Source organism: Delphinapterus leucas, chromosome 15, assembly GCF_059928025.1.
Source record: "Delphinapterus leucas isolate spDelLeu-1000000601 "Yukka" chromosome 15, BTC_Dleu_Yukka2, whole genome shotgun sequence".
Classification (NCBI taxonomy): domain Eukaryota; kingdom Metazoa; phylum Chordata; class Mammalia; order Artiodactyla; family Monodontidae; genus Delphinapterus; species Delphinapterus leucas.
This window is the reverse complement of record NC_143143.1, coordinates 15,041,474-15,057,190: the sequence shown is the minus strand read 5'-3', so window position 1 is coordinate 15,057,190 and position 15,717 is coordinate 15,041,474. Positions and strand designations below refer to the sequence as shown.

Genomic DNA, 15,717 nt, shown 5'->3' with positions numbered 1-15,717 from the left:
CCATTACAGTTTCATAGAGCAACGTAGCGTAAATCTCCACAGACAGGGTTAGAGAGGCTGCTTCTACTGGCAAAGAAGATTCAACAGAATGTAGGCGCTCAATGTCCCCAGCTTCATCAGGGTATTCTCACACGTCCCACTCCAAATTTCAGATCCCATTCCTTCCTCATAATGCCCTCACTTTTCAATTTGCATTGTAATTCAGCCACTCACATGATAAGATTTCAGCAATCTCAGCCGTGTGGCTATAGGAGCTAAAAGTCTCTTTCAGGATAGACATAGAAGATTTCAGGTGATTTATATATTGCTTAAGCTGGGAATTTGAATCCCTGATCTCATCCTTTTCTTCCCCCACTTTGTCCAGTGACATTAGAAGCAACCAGCCAACCTCATTATATGCATTAGTTTGACAAAAATGTTCGAAGGTATCATATATATGGTTACCCAGGTCCTTGCCTCTTATGTTTGATTAGGAGCATCCAATTGGGATATTTTGCATATTTCTATTTTCATAACATGCCATGAACTATACCACTACTACTACTCTCTTTATTATTAGAAACAGAATCATTAGTCTTTAAATCTAATATTAGAGAGCCAATTCCAAAAGCCCCAGAACCAATTCAGAAAATTCATCCTTAAGATTCTGCTCCTTTAGAAGCCTTATCAGCACCATAATCTGTATTAGTCAAGATTCTCCTGAGAAACAGAACCAACAGAATGTGCATCTAGATATCTATCTATACATATCAATCTAGATATATAGATATACAGCCTCACAGCGTATCTACTGTTAAAGTGAAGACATGTAGGGCATCATCCACGTTAAAATGAGAGAGAGATTGATTTACTTTAAGGAATTGGCTCACACGATCATAGAGGGTTGGTAGCCCAAAGGCTGTCTGCTAGCAGAATTTATTCTTGCTAGGGGGAGATATGTCTTTGCTCTATTAAGGCCTTCGGCTGATTGGAGGAGGCCCACCCGTTATTGTAGGATACTCTGCTTTACAATAGAGTAAATTTAATGTTTAAATTTTAAATCCACCAATTTAAATGTTAATCTTATCCAAAAAAAAAACACCTTCACAGAAATGTCCAGAGTAATGTTTGACCTAATATCTGGGCACCATGGCCCAGCCACATTGACACATAAAATTAACCATCACAAATGGTCACCTCTGAGCAATGAGATTATGAATTTATTTTAAATTTATTTGCTTCTACTTTTTCTATAATGATTATGTATTATTTTTGTAATAAGAAAATCAAATATATTTTTTCAATAGTTAAGAAAAAAATTCGCTTTAAGAAGTCTTCTCTAAATAGCATGCACTGAGATTATACATACCATAACAGGTCTTTAGTATATTGTATATATTATGTATGTTATTGTGTGTTTGTCTCTCTACACTGGGAATTCTTTGAAGGGGCCTTCTCTTTTCATGTGTATATTTACTCTAAGCACAGTACTCGGCAACACAGTAGACACTCAGAGAATGAATGGCCAACAACAGAAGAAACATTACCTAAAATCAATATTGTTACCCCACCTCCCCATACAAAACCTGCCCCTTTTCTGGAATTTCCTTGACCTCTTCAGGCTCCTAGGCTAGAAATGGTAACTATGTAGCACATGTTTCAAAATTCAGTCAATTTTATATCAGAAATGCCTCTAGCCCCTGGCCTTTTGCTATCTCCACTTCCATTGCATAAATTTGAATATTCCACCTGTTAAAACATGTATTTTACTTAAAAAGTAATAAAAAAAAGATTTTTAAAAACTAGATTAATTCTATTATTTATTTAAAAAGAAAAACAAACATGTAAAATAGCCAGAAATTTTCTGAAAAAAGATTGATGAAGAGGATCTGGCCCTACCAAATTTTGAAACATACTGTAAAACTATAGTAAATAAAACAATATGGTGTTGAAACTTACAACAGTATGGAACTGAATATAGTCCAAAGTAGATCCAGATACATCTGGGAATGTAGCATATGCTAATAATTATATTACACATTAATGGTGGAAAACATTAATTATTCTGGAAGAAAAATTAAACTGGATTCTGTGTTTTTCCCAAGCACCAATTCTCAGAAACCAACTATCTGATTCTCCACCACCAACTGGGCGTCCAGCAACTCAATCCTGACACTATCTGGAGTTAGGGCAACCCCCATAGTTAAGGGTTCAGACCCGCAGGACTGCCTCCACTCAGACACTAGTTGCAAGTCCCAGGTCCCTAAGCTACCCACACTTCTGTCCAACTTGGCTACAGATTCGGGGGTTCCCACAAAATCCCCTCCTTAGGGGAAACTGAAAATTTTTGAGACTGACCCACAACTCAGGAAATCACTTGACTTAGGTTTAGTAGCTTATTAGAAAGGATACAACTCAGGCACACCCAGATGGAAGAGGTGCACAGGACAAGGTACTGGGGGAGTGACGCAGAGCTAGCATGCCCTCTGGGTGTACCACCCTGCCAGGACATCAATGGGTTCACTCACACTGATTGTTCAAGCATTTTTATAACCCATCTCCAGCCCCCCTCCACTCTCCAGAGGTTGGAGGCACAGGGCTGAGACTTCCCATCCTCTAATCACGTTTGGTCTTCCTAGTGACCAGCCCCCACCCTGAGGCTATCTAGAGTCCCTACCTTGACTCACCTCAATAGCACAGACTCAGGTATATTCTAAAGGGGACTGTAATGGATAACAAAAGACACTCCTATCTCTCAGAAAACAAATGGTTTAGTTCTGTTCCAGGAACCACAGACAAAGACCAAATATATATTTTTATTATATCACAGATTATCTCATTCCTTACCAAAATAAAATAATTTCCAAATGAATCAAAGATTAAAATGAAACACAAAACCTTAAAAATACAAAAGAAAACATAGGAGAAATTTAAAAATATTTTTTGGGTGTAAAGCTTGTTTTACACAGCATAGCACAAAATTCAAACACACATAAAAGAAAAAAGATACAACTGACTACCTGAAAAAAATACAACTGACTACCTGAAAAAAATTTTAACGTTTAATTGGAAAAAAAGGCATAAATACGAAATATAAATAACACTGGGACAAATTAATTGCAACACAGAAAACACAGAGAGCTCCTGCAAATCCATAAGAAACCAAATAGGAAAACAGAAGATGTAAATAGACAGTTCACAGAAAAAAACCTACAAATGATTCTTACATATAAGATGTATGCTCAGCCTCACCCTCAACAAACAAAACTATAAGGGAGTTCCCTGGTGGACCAGTTGTTCGGAATCCACGCTTTCACTGGTGGGGGAACTAAGATCCTGCAAGCTGCACGGTGCAGCCAAAAAAACCCCCAAAACTTTCAGATACTATTTTTCACCTATAAAATTGGCAAAGGTAGAAACAAAATGTTCAACATTTTGAGGATATCTTTCCTGTCCTTTATATATATAAATATTTAATATATATATGTATTTTTTTGGCAGTGCCACATGGGATCTTAGTTCCCCGATCAGGGATCGAACCCATGCCCCCTGCAATGGAAGCGCAGTCTTCACCACTGGACCACAAGGGAAGTCCCCTAAATATTTAATATTTTTATGAAATCATATGTGCATATACATGATTTCATAAAAATAAGACACTGGATATACTTTGTATATTTCATATATTCATGTATATAATTCTGCATCCCGCTTTTATAGATACATAAATTGGGGGGGCTGCAAAAATGAAAACATTATAAATTTTTTTAATATAGTCAATGTTAATATCTTTTTAAATTTTTATTTGGCTGCACCGGGTCTTAGTTGAACACACAGGATCTTTTAGCTGCAGCACATTGGATCTAGTTCCCTGACCAGGGATGGAACTCGGCCCCCTGAACTGGGAGTGCGGAGCCTTAGCCACTGGACCACCAGGGAAGTCCCCAACGTTAATATTTTGATGCATATCCTCTGTCCTTTTTTGTATAGATGCATGGGGAATGGTTAAAAAACTGAGAACATATTATACATGCTTTTTAAAACATGATTTTTCCCCTTATTTATGTTATTAAAAATGTTTCATCACCTTCTGCATGGACTTTGTCAACCCCTTTCTTTCTGATTGCCTTATCCTCAGTCTTCTCCCTTAGTTCATCCTCCATTCCACCTCCAGTGTTATCTTCATCACTAGTTCTTTGGGTGGATTCTCACCAAAGAATCCAGCTGGCAGGCTTAGGCCCAGACTTCTTAACTAGCAAACCAGGCCCTAACAGTCAGGACAAGCTACTTCACCAGATTTGTCTCTTGCAAATCTTATCCACCCACCTTCCGCTGGGCATGCCAGGCCCTTCCACTGTCGCTCTCTGTCTGATATCACTCTCCTAAGCCCTCTTCTCCTGCAAAGTATCTATGTATCATTCAAAACTTACCTCCTCCAAGAAGCCTTCCCTGATACTCTGAGTTAATACGTTTGTGCTCAGAGCACTGCATTCATCCCTTAAATAAAACATCCTATACTTTACTGTCATTTTTTTACAAGTTTATCTCCCTAACTAGGCTACCTGCTTCTTGAGGATTAAGGATCTCTAGAACTAATCATGCATCTCCTTCTACTGTGTAACTCAAACTTAGATGCTTTCGCGATTCTCAAATACACAAAGCCACTTAAAAGCATTATATACCACGGCAGTCGCTAGGAGAAGACTGGGAACAATCTAAATGTTAACCAGTAGGTGACTGGCTAATCAGGTAATTCTTACAAAGAATAACATGCAGCTGTTAATAAGAATGAGGAAGACGTATTTGTATTGATATGTAACAATCTCCAAGATGCTTTAAGTGTAACACACCCAATAGTGCATATTATAAATTGCCATTTTGTGTGGGGGAAATTTCTTTTATTTATATACGTATTTATTTAGAAATTCAGAGAGCATCTGGGGAATTCACACTATCTAAAGGAAACTTATGTAGCTAAAGGTACATGCCAGGAGGAAGCTGAACTAGAGGAGGTAGGAAGACCTTTCACCATATACCCTTTGGCACCTTCTGAACAGTTTTAGTCATTACCTATAAAAATAAAATACAAAACATCAGTGAATACCTGGTATCTAGGCAGGGGGCGAGAACTGGATACGAGAAAACAGTTGTGGACATCTTTCAGAATAAAGGAGTCCTCTCAAAGGCTGGACACCACTGCTCAACGAAGTTTGAGTTTTCAAAATTGCCTTGAGGGCCTGAAGTCTCAGCACAGTGTCGTGTGCCCGAAGGGTGGACTGACTCTTGCTTTTCCTCAATTGCCATCGCACCAATCAGGTAGCTTTCTAAAGGCTTCTAGCACTTTCCACCTGGCATTATATCTCTTCGTCTTCCCTACGCCTAAAACACCTACGATACTGGGCGAGGGTCCTTATCAGATCCACTCTGTTACCCCCCCACAGCACCTAGAATACCGTCCAGCACACATTACACAGTCAAGAAAACTATTGACCGGGACGAAAGCAGCAAGGCGATAAAAAGGGCAAACGGCGCGAGTGGGGGAGGGAGGAGGCCCACCCTACACCCTGCGGCCGGAGGCCTCCGGGAAAGAGCAGCCGCCTCTCCCCTCACGCCCTGACGCACGCGGCCAACAAGCCCGCTCCGCCTACGCCCTCTGGTCCGCGGTCAGCAAAACCGGGCGCTGGGCAGCGCACGGGGAATGGACCCTGCAAGCCCTGATTGCCAGGGGGAAACGCTCCTCCCGAGCTCAATGGCGCCGCGGCCAACGCGAGGGGCGGGGCTACGTGCGGCCGCGACCCAATGGGTGGCACCGGCCGACCCGAGGCCCAATGGCGGCGGCGCGCGGGCACGCTGGAGGCGGGCCCGGCGCGCCCGACTTTTCCAGAAGATCCGGATAGCGCCTCCCAGCCACGCTGAACCAGCTCTGGGCTTTCCGGACGCTGGGTTCTCTCATTTTCTTCTGCTGGGTCAGCTATGGCGGCCGTGAAGAGCCTGAATCCCAAGGCTGAGGTGGCCCGAGCCCAGGCGGCGTTGGCGGTCAACATCAGCGCAGCCCGAGGGCTGCAGGACGTGCTGAGGACCAACTTGGGGCCTAAGGGCACCATGAAGATGTAAGGCGGGGCTGGCGGGGAGGGCTGGGCTGGCATCGCGCACCTCGCGCTGTCGCGGGCCTGCGCCGGGGACTGAGGCCTAGAGCCCGCCGCCTCCGGGCCTCTGCGCTCGCCGCGGCGGCCTTTCTTCCCCGCATTGTCCCGGGTCGGTCCTATTTCTTGCCCTGGCCGTTTCCTTTGGTAGTCGATGCCGCCTCCGCCGAGAACAAAGCTGCCCGCGTGCGCGGCGCGGCCCTCCCTGCCCCGCGCGCTTGGGACCTAAGAGACCCTGAGGACTGTTTCCCAGACGGGAGGGAGTGGGCATTGCACCATTCTTGTTACCGGAATTAGAGAACCAACCCTTGGCCCCAGCTCCTGAGGATCTGGGTAAAGCCCGATTTTTATGGGCCTCTTAATTTAGTCTCCATTGAAAAAGTCACACTGTGATTCATTTCTGCCCATTGAACAGGCTTGTTTCTGGTGCTGGAGACATCAAGCTCACTAAAGATGGAAATGTGCTGCTTCATGAAATGGTGAGAGGCTGCTAGACTAGGTCCAAAATGTCTTGGTTTTCCGTAGTACATTTGATTTGTAGGAAGACTTTTACTATTTTACAAAGAAGGAGAAAATCATACTCATCCTTCTCAACGGGTAGTTTTCCAGACAAGGGAAGAAGTAGAAAAAATGTAATCAGTACTGTTGTTGACAGTACGATACAGTGAGAGCCCTGGAGTCTAATAAACTTCCTTTTGAATCCCCTGCCCTTGCCATTTAAAGCCTTCGTTAAAGGGTTTTAATTACTAAAATTCTAATAAAAACTGAGAGCAATTGACATAATCAGGGAAGCAAAATGCGACAGGATGGTTATACTTTTTCAAACAGCATTTCTTTTGTTATATCACACTTCTCCACCACCAACTGGAGGAGAAATAAAACTACCATTTTTAAAGTCCCAGTGACTAAGAATCTGAGGTTAACTGAGAAGAGCAGTCATTTTACTCATCCCTAAGTTTCCAAAACCTAACAGTTCAAATCCTAGAAAAGGAAATGACTTGCCTATGTTTTGAGTTTAGAGTAAAATGTAGAGTTTTGATGATAGCATATCATGCCTTCAACATTCCAGGTGTTTGTAAATATCTTCAGTAAGGAATAGCTAACCTAGAAGGTGTAGTTTTTGTTTCGTGGCTTAAGTGGTGGCCTGTGCTAGCAGAGAACAGTAGGAGCCATAGTTAGTTTAAACTTGATGTCAGAAAAGCCGTCTCTACGTGACTTAAATTTTCCCTAATTGAATGATAGTCTGCTTAGATTCTTAAAACTGTGAGTGTCCCCAAAGACATAAAAGACTGGACAACTGTACAGGATTAAAGGAGTGTAAGAAGACAAAAGCAGTGCAAGAGCCATGTTGGAGCCTTTGTAATTAAGAATCTGTGGGTGACAAACAATGAATATTGTTTTTGCAAAACCTTTCCAGAGTTACTTAGCATCCACTGATGATCTTGGCTAAAGAGGCTAAGTTTTTCTTTTCTTTTCTTTTCTTTTTCTTTTTCATTTTAATTATTTGTTCAGTGCCAAGTAAACTGGGCAGCCAGGCTTTCATTTAAAAGGCACTTGGTTTATTCTCACAAGAATCTTAAAATTGTCATAAAGAGGCATGCATGGAACATGGATTTGAAATTATTGTTCTTGTTAGTTCTATCACCTTGAGTTAACCTTAACTGGGTCTCACATTTCCTCATCAGTAAAGTGGAGATAATCTAAGAAGGAAACAAATTTATATAGGAAGGTGTTTCTGTCATCATAAACTGATAGCTAATGGTGAGTTTTTAATCAGAGTAATATGTAGCTGTACACTTGGGCATTTTGTGCAGATAGATTAGCCTTTCACACATTTTAAGGTATATTTGGGCTGTTTTCATTTTTAAGTTGTTCCACGAATTTTTTTCTTTCTCTACCTGCAGCAAATTCAACACCCAACAGCCTCCTTAATAGCCAAAGTAGCAACAGCCCAGGATGACATAACTGGTGATGGTACCACTTCCAATGTCCTAATTATTGGAGAGCTCCTGAAGCAGGCGGATCTCTACATTTCTGAAGTATACATGATTCTTGTGTTTCTGTGATATTTTATTGTGTATAGGAAATAATCTTACTTTTACTTATAAAAACTGATGTGCTAGTGGTAACTGAGGCCATATAATAGAATGTAAAGAGCATGGGGTTAAATATGGGATCAAGGGTCTGTATCGTACTCAGACACAAATTTACTATGATCCTGGATGAGTTGAAGAATCTTCCTTGGCCTGAAATGTGTTTTTTATCAAGTTGCATTGCATATATAGTTTTTATATGCCTATAACAGATTAATAATTGTGATGTAGAAATGGAATATTCAGGATTAGGCATATTTTTAAGGAAAAAGCTAACAAAAACCTTGAATTTAAATAAGAATACTACAACTTTTTTAGCCCTCAGTAGTTCCAAGGTTAAAGCAAACCTCAGTGAGTACTAATCTGATGTTAGGAAGAATTCCTGGGAAGAGAGAGAAAGCAGACTCTTAGTCTCCCTGTTTATTTTATTAGTAAATGGTGTGAATTAATTTCATATCACCTATAGGAAAGATATAATGGTCCTATTGACTGCCAGTTGTTATGACACAGTATTGAGTTTTGGGCGTTATCCCTTGTGGTTTGCACAGTGAACACCCAAGTGTGCTTTATAGTTCCCTTGGCTTTGACTCTGTGCTAGAGCAATGTCTGTTCTTTTCCTCTGCATTGAAAGGACTATTTATCCTTTTAAATGTATTCAGAAAGTCAGCACATTATATTAATTGTGTTTAAGGGTATGAATGATCCAGAATATCCCTTCATAAATTTGCTTTATCGTGAGCTATAGTTGCATCTAACTGAAGGTCTCTGTTGTTAGTGGCGGTTTTGTAATTGTGTGTTTATTATAGGGTCTTCATCCCAGAATAATTACGGAAGGATTTGAAGCTGCAAAGGAAAAGGCACTTCAGTTTTTGGAACAAGTCAAAGTAAGCAAAGAGATGGACAGGGAAACACTTATAGATGTGGCCAGAACATCTCTACGTACTAAAGTTCATGCTGAACTTGCTGATGTCTTAACAGAGGTATGTGTTAAATTTGTTATGTGTCTGGTACATTACACCTATACTGAAAACCCCTGGCAACTGGAAACATCAGTATTCTTACTAATTCCAGTTATAGAGTGCCATCTGAAGTCTTCACAGTACCATCCTGTGTGGAGTAAGTAGGTTCATTTTTGTGGCAGTGATAACCTGATCTGTGGCCCTAAAAATAGAAAAAATAAGTAAAGTGAGAAAATCGTAATAGCATACCTGGCCAGGTTATGAAGGTATAATCAGAGCTTTCAGTAAAAGAGGTTTCTAAAATGGAGATTTCCTTATTAAAAAGCCACTAGTAGTAGAGATGTTAGTGATTCTTTAGGTAATTACACATTGAGGTTTCAGAAATGTAGATGACTTCAGCCCTTTACAAATAATGCATTCTATTAGCGTGTAAAAAAAGACTTGGGGGGCTTCCCTGGTGGCGCAGTGGTTGAGAGTCCGCCTGCCGATGCAGGGGACATGGGTTCGTGCCCCGGTCCGGGAAGATCCCACATGCCGCGGAGCGGCTAGGCCCGTGAGCCATGGCCGCTGAGCCTGCGGTCCGGAGCCTGTGCTCCGCAACGGGAGAGGCCACAACAGTGAGAGGCCCGCGTACCGCAAAAAAAAAAAAAAAAAAAAGACTTAGATCAGCACAGAGATTTTTAAAGACAAGAAGCTGTCTGCTTTAAACTTTTCTGAAGATTAAACAACATAAGTGTCTCAACTTCTGCTAGTCAAATTCATTGAATGGTTATACTCTGTTGCAGGCTGTAGTGGACTCCATTTTAGCCATTAAAAAACAAGATGAACCTATTGACCTCTTCATGGTTGAGATCATGGAGATGAAACATAAATCTGAAACTGATACAAGGTAGGTGGTAGAATGCTATGAAATAAAGAGTGTTTACAAACTCGAAGGAGTTTATACAATACATATATTTTGCCTGTTTTTTTTTTTTTTTTTTTTTTTTGTCTTTGAATTAACGTATATTGCCTAGATGAGTATTTCATTTACTCAGTAGTATCTGTTTCCTCTTGAAATGAAGTTAATGGTATGTATTTTTACATAGAATGATTCTGGAAAGTCAACTACATCAGTCATTTGGCATTTATTGAACAAAGCATATGGGAGACTTCAGGGAATTTTAAAGAAAATTATTTAAAAGACCTAGTTTGGAAGCGTTTTTTAAATGAGGTGATCACAGTTTAATAGCCTACCAAACTTGTGACTATTCCTCTGCAGAATCTTCTGCACAAGACGGGGTTGTTACTTTCATTTGAATGGCTTGTTTTTGTCATGTTCTGGAATTCTGCTTTCTCACAATTGAACCTTGCTAGGTATTACCCAAAAGTCCTGTTCAAATAGCTCAAGAAATAAAGCTGATTGTGTGAAAATTATCAATACAGTCTCAAGTCATTGTTTTAGTTTTGTTAGCATATGTTACACCCCATCTGGAAATCAATAAGAATATAATTTTTACGTGTTGTAACAGCTTGATCAGAGGTCTTGTTTTGGACCATGGGGCACGGCATCCTGATATGAAAAAGAGAGTAGAAGATGTGTACATCCTCACATGCAACGTGTCATTAGAATATGAAAAAACGTGAGTTTATATATATCTCCTTAAAAATGGAAGAGAGGTGGAAGAGCTTGATATTTGGGGTAAGTCACTTTTTTGTGAGAATCAGTTTCCCGGCTGTACGGACAATAATGCCTCAATGGGGTTTCGGAAAATTACAGGAAATAGTCTCTGAAAACGTACCAGGGGTAGAATTGGAGCTCGGTGACTATTTGCTAAATATTTCCTCCCCTTTCTGTAACTTCCTTTTTTTAGGGAAGTGAATTCTGGCTTTTTTTACAAGAGTGCAGAGGAGAGAGAGAAACTAGTGAAAGCTGAAAGAAAATTCATTGAAGACAGAGTTAAAAAAATAATAGACCTGAAAAAGAAAGTCTGTGGTGATTCAGATAAAGGATTTGTTGTTATTAATCAAAAGGTGAGAAATTTTGTTTTATAAACTAGTGTGTATCTTTTTATTTTAAAGGTAAAATATTGAAACTTATTTTTTGTTGTTGTTATAGGGAATTGACCCCTTTTCCTTAGATGCTCTTGCAAAAGAAGGCATAGTAGCTCTGCGCAGAGCTAAAAGGAGAAATATGGAAAGGTACGGATAGCAGATTATCTGTGATGTGAATTTCACTTACTTTGCAAGTTAACTTAAATTATTCCTTTTTTTCCTCTTATTTTTGTGATTTTCTTATTTTTTATTGCAATAAAATACACATAATATAAAATTTATCATATTACCTGTGTTTTCCAGGATCACATTTCTTTTTAAGGATAATATTCCATTGTGTGGGTATACCACATTTAGTTTCGTTTATTCCTTTATCTGTCAGTGGACATTTATTTGGGTTTCTGCCTTGGCTGTTGTGAATAGTGCTGCTATGATTGTTGATATACTTGTTTTATTTTTAAATGATGACCTATACCGTACATATTTTTCCATGTCAAGAGACAGCATCAAAGGTTTCAGAGGAATACTTTCTTCCAAAGAGCTCACCATGATGAAGAGCTCTGTGCACCTTTAGATTTCATATCAGAGGAGTATTTGCTGACTTAAGAGTGGCTTAAATGGAGAGTTAGGAGAAAAGACCAGTTTTCAGCTAGTTGGTGGTGAATGGAAAGGCTTAAGCTAAAATATATTTTAGAATATGATTTTCGCATGTAATTCTGATAAAGATTGCTTTCTAAAAATATTAATCTCTAAACATGACTAATAAAATCCCTTCTGCATCTCCCTTAAAACACTTGAATATTTCAGGCTGACTCTTGCTTGTGGTGGGGTAGCCCTAAATTCTCTTGAAGACCTAAATCCTGATTGTTTGGGACATGCAGGACTTGTCTATGAATATACATTGGTAAGTGTATTTTCTTTCCAAAATAATACTACTTTTTGGCTCATGAATTCTTCAGTAGTTAAAAATTCATTCAAACTTCGGATGGTATTTTTGCTTTGTTAATATACATTTTGATGATTTATATGTAGTAATAAGCCACTGATGGGAAAATCACATTTCTTTTATGTGACTTTTTAAAAGAAGTTATTTGCTTTAATGTGATCAGTGCTGTGCCCTATTAATATGCTACTTATTCCTTCATAAGGCCCTCTCATCTGGTCATTCTTTGCACAACCGTATCCTGGTTTTTGAAAATACTGTCTCTTCACACAGGGAGAAGAGAAGTTCACCTTTATTGAGAACTGTAACAATCCTCGATCGGTCACATTATTGATCAAAGGACCAAATAAGCACACACTTACTCAAATCAAAGATGCAATAAGAGATGGCTTGAGGGCTGTTAAAAATGCTATTGATGATGGTAAGATCGTCACTGTATTTAAATTATATTCTTTTGCTAGTCTGAAAGGCATGGCTGAATACTGTGTTCTTTTTATCAGTAGTTTACACAGCCAGACACCATGCAAAAGTAAAGTTTTACCTTTAAAATAGCTATGATGGTATGCTAAGTTTTTTCATGGCATGCTGTTGTTAAAAGGAGGTACAAATAAATGAACTAATACTAAGAGCTTTCAGGATTTTCCATGTGCTAGTTAAATCATTCTGCTGTTTGATAATGTTGCCTGTATTGCTTTCAAATGTGATATTAAAATTGCTGTGGTTATACTGAATTCTCAAATTAATGGATTTCCTGTGTGTTTTATATATTTTCTTATAATTGCCTCTACAGTTTTATTTTCTTTGTAGCTTAGCATTTCTCTCTTCCTCCCACCCAACAGGCTGTGTAGTTCCAGGTGCTGGTGCAGTGGAAGTGGCAATGGCAGAAGCCCTGATTAAATACAAGCCCAGTGTAAAGGGCAGGGCCCAACTTGGAGTTCAAGCATTTGCCGATGCATTGCTCATTATTCCCAAGGTGTGAATGCTTTAACTGTTTTCTAAACTACACCAAAATGATTCATCTGATGAAAACTTTTTGCTAATGTGGGTTTTTTCATAATGTGGATTTTGAATAAAAAGGGTTCATCAGTTTTCACCCTAACACTAGAACAGGTATTTCTTATTATCTGAACGTATTGGTTCCTCTGGAGGGGAGGCTTGAATATCTGATGTTTCAGATGGCAAGAGATAGCTGTTTTAAGAGGGTTTGCAGTGTGGGGGTACAAACTTGCTTTTTGTTTTTGTTTTAAACTAAGGTTAATACTGTGATTTTTCTATTGTATGCTTACTTGAGGGTACAGTTTATGACCAGTGTATTGCCGGGCTTGGGGTGGATTAGTGAGTTGGTTGGTAATGTATATCTAGTCATTCTCTAAAGTGAACATAAATACCGGTCTGTTTTCACTTACTAAGGGTTTGGTTTTTTTGTTTTGTTTTGTTTTTTTAACTATTAATTGGAAATACTGTTCATTTATTACAGACTTGACTATCTGTTATTAGGTCCTGTCTTTTAAATAAATTTGTTTCCTTTAGGTTCTTGCTCAGAACTCTGGTTTTGACCTTCAGGAAACACTAGTTAAAGTTAAAGCAGAGCATTCAGAATCAGGTCAACTTGTGGGTGTAGACCTGAACACAGGTAAGGAGGATGTGACTATTTGTATGGGGGTGAACTAGATACTATAGGTGAGGTAAGACCAGGAAGGACAAAAAAAAATGGGAGAGAGAAGAATCTTGGAGTTGCTTTTGCTTTTTGACACCAGTGCTATCCGGGATCTCTGGGTTCTAAAGTATGATACAAAAATGTAATGACTAGATACAGAAATAAAGGGAATTGAGGAGACATTTGAATAATTTAGAAGAGTACAGATTTGTTGATATTGCTGAGTTGTGGTAGGTGGTTTGGGTTAATGTTGAAGGGTTTCATGTTGAGCTTGCTTTACTGTTTTTTATCAGGGACTTTGATTAAAATGATACATTTCATGACCATACTCATGGGTGAAAAAAGGCTGAGGATAGCAAAAAATGCAGGAAGAGGGAACCAAATCTAATAAAATGAGTGAAGCCCTGATCTTAGGCCAGTGTAATCCAAATTATACAAGTACAAAGTGGAAGAGAGATGACTGAGATACATCTGTGCAGTATGTGTAAGACCTATTGTGAACAGCATCATTCACATTCAAGTTAATATAAAAGGTTTCTTTTTTTTTAAATTAACTTATTGTAGTATAGTTGATTTACAATGTTGTGTTAGTTTCTGCTGTATGGCAGAGTGAATCAGTTATACATTTACATATATCCACTCTTAGATTCTATTCCCATATAGGTCATTACAGAGTACTGAGTAGAGTTCCCTGTGCTATACAGTAGGTTACTATCTATTTTATATATATATAGTAGTGTGTATATGTCAGTCCCAGTCTCCCAATTAATTTAAAAGATTTCTGGAATGAGGGTAATGATTAGCCTGTTTTGCCAGATTATAGTTCAGGTGCTATACTTTAATATGGATAAATAGGAACGTCTCCAGAAAAACAGAGATGTTCACAAATTTGGTAACCAAATAGAGCATTCCTATCACTGGAAGCATTCTAAGTAGAGGTCAGTCGCTCATCAAAGCTGCTGTGCACAGGAGTCATGGTCTGGAGTACAACATTGGGCTAATTTGAGGAACTTTGGGTTCTCATAGATAATACTGGAGGAAATGAGTGGCCATTGATGAGTGAGGCAGCACAAAATACTCTTATTAGTTCTTTCAGACAGTATTCTGATCATATGGCCTGCTCTATATGATTTTAAGAATACTGGGTTACTTTTCAGGTGAGCCAATGGTAGCAGCAGAAGTAGGCGTATGGGATAACTATTGTGTAAAGAAACAGCTTCTTCATTCCTGGTAAGTTTGGGAAAGCCAAAATTATAACATTTGGGGAATATTCATACTCTTTAAAATTGGTATGTTTAATTTTCTTTCCATAAGAAAAGGTAATCAGTCAAAAGCAGCAACTAAGTGAGCCTTCTGTGTATGGAAAGGAAAGGGGAAACCTGACTGGATATAATTTGTGCAATTTAGTTGGAGATTGAGTTGAATTATGAGTTGAATTAGAGTTCATACCTCAAACCTGAGTAGTCTGATTTTTTCCCCCCTTTTCAGCACTGTGATTGCCACCAACATTCTCCTGGTTGATGAGATCATGAGAGCTGGAATGTCTTCTCTAAAAGGTTGAATTGATGCTTCCGTTGTATCATCTGAATCATGAAGACTCTACAGAGTGATCCTAAGAATATAGCTATGGAATTTTTGTCCAAGCTTCAAATGATTTTCAAAGGATTTTCTTTTCCCATATAAAAAAAGGAGAGAACACTGGCATCTGTTCAGATTCTGAAGTTCTGAAATTATAATTACAATATTTTTAAAATTGCACTGTAGTGTACACATACAGGCCATACTTACCAATAAACAGGATGTTTTGCTTTAGCTTCAGTGATATAAACATACATGTTAGATAAGCATATATTATCTACTGTATTAAATATTCCTTGAAAAACATTTCAATGGTTTAATCTTCTAATGA

The 15,717-nt window shown here is 38.9% G+C and overlaps 2 protein-coding genes and 2 non-coding genes across 7 annotated transcripts in view; 3 read left to right on the top strand and 1 right to left on the bottom strand.

Annotated features, from left to right (window-relative positions):
* PSPH (phosphoserine phosphatase) overlaps positions 1-5,736 on the bottom strand; it is a 57,663-nt gene extending 51,927 nt beyond the window's left edge. Inside the window, exon 1 of one of the 3 annotated variants that reach the window (XR_016387779.1) lies at positions 5,084-5,733. Coding sequence is in view for 1 of the 3 variants with exons in the window: in XM_089895846.1 (XP_089751972.1) it covers positions 5,084-5,136 (53 nt within the window). In the remaining 2 variants the exon portion in view is untranslated. Of the gene's footprint in view, positions 1-5,083 lie in introns of all 3 variants that reach the window. The other 2 variants (XR_002646655.2, XM_089895846.1) reach the window with 2 other exon arrangements.
* A 130-nt stretch (positions 5,737-5,866) lies between these two features.
* CCT6A (chaperonin containing TCP1 subunit 6A) lies at positions 5,867-15,692 on the top strand. 2 transcript variants are annotated; one of them, XM_022588172.3, is made up of 14 exons: positions 5,867-6,089; positions 6,538-6,601; positions 8,027-8,161; positions 9,022-9,195; positions 9,960-10,063; positions 10,686-10,796; positions 11,028-11,187; positions 11,273-11,355; positions 12,016-12,112; positions 12,425-12,572; positions 12,991-13,124; positions 13,682-13,784; positions 14,966-15,038; positions 15,297-15,692. In XM_022588172.3, the coding sequence occupies exons 1-14, from the start codon at positions 5,953-5,955 to the stop codon at positions 15,367-15,369; spliced, it is 1,596 nt and encodes a 531-aa protein (XP_022443880.1). In that variant the 5' UTR covers positions 5,867-5,952; the 3' UTR covers positions 15,370-15,692. The 2 variants fall into 2 exon arrangements, with proteins under 2 accessions (XP_022443880.1, XP_089751968.1); XM_089895842.1 differs by lacking the exon at positions 14,966-15,038.
* On the top strand, positions 8,756-8,889 carry LOC115803809 (small nucleolar RNA SNORA22). Its single transcript, XR_004024600.1, has one exon. It is a non-coding gene; the product is annotated as a small nucleolar RNA SNORA22 (small nucleolar RNA).
* On the top strand, positions 12,621-12,760 carry LOC115803806 (small nucleolar RNA SNORA15). The gene has a single exon (XR_004024597.1). It is a non-coding gene; the product is annotated as a small nucleolar RNA SNORA15 (small nucleolar RNA).
* Positions 15,693-15,717: the final 25 nt, after the last annotated feature.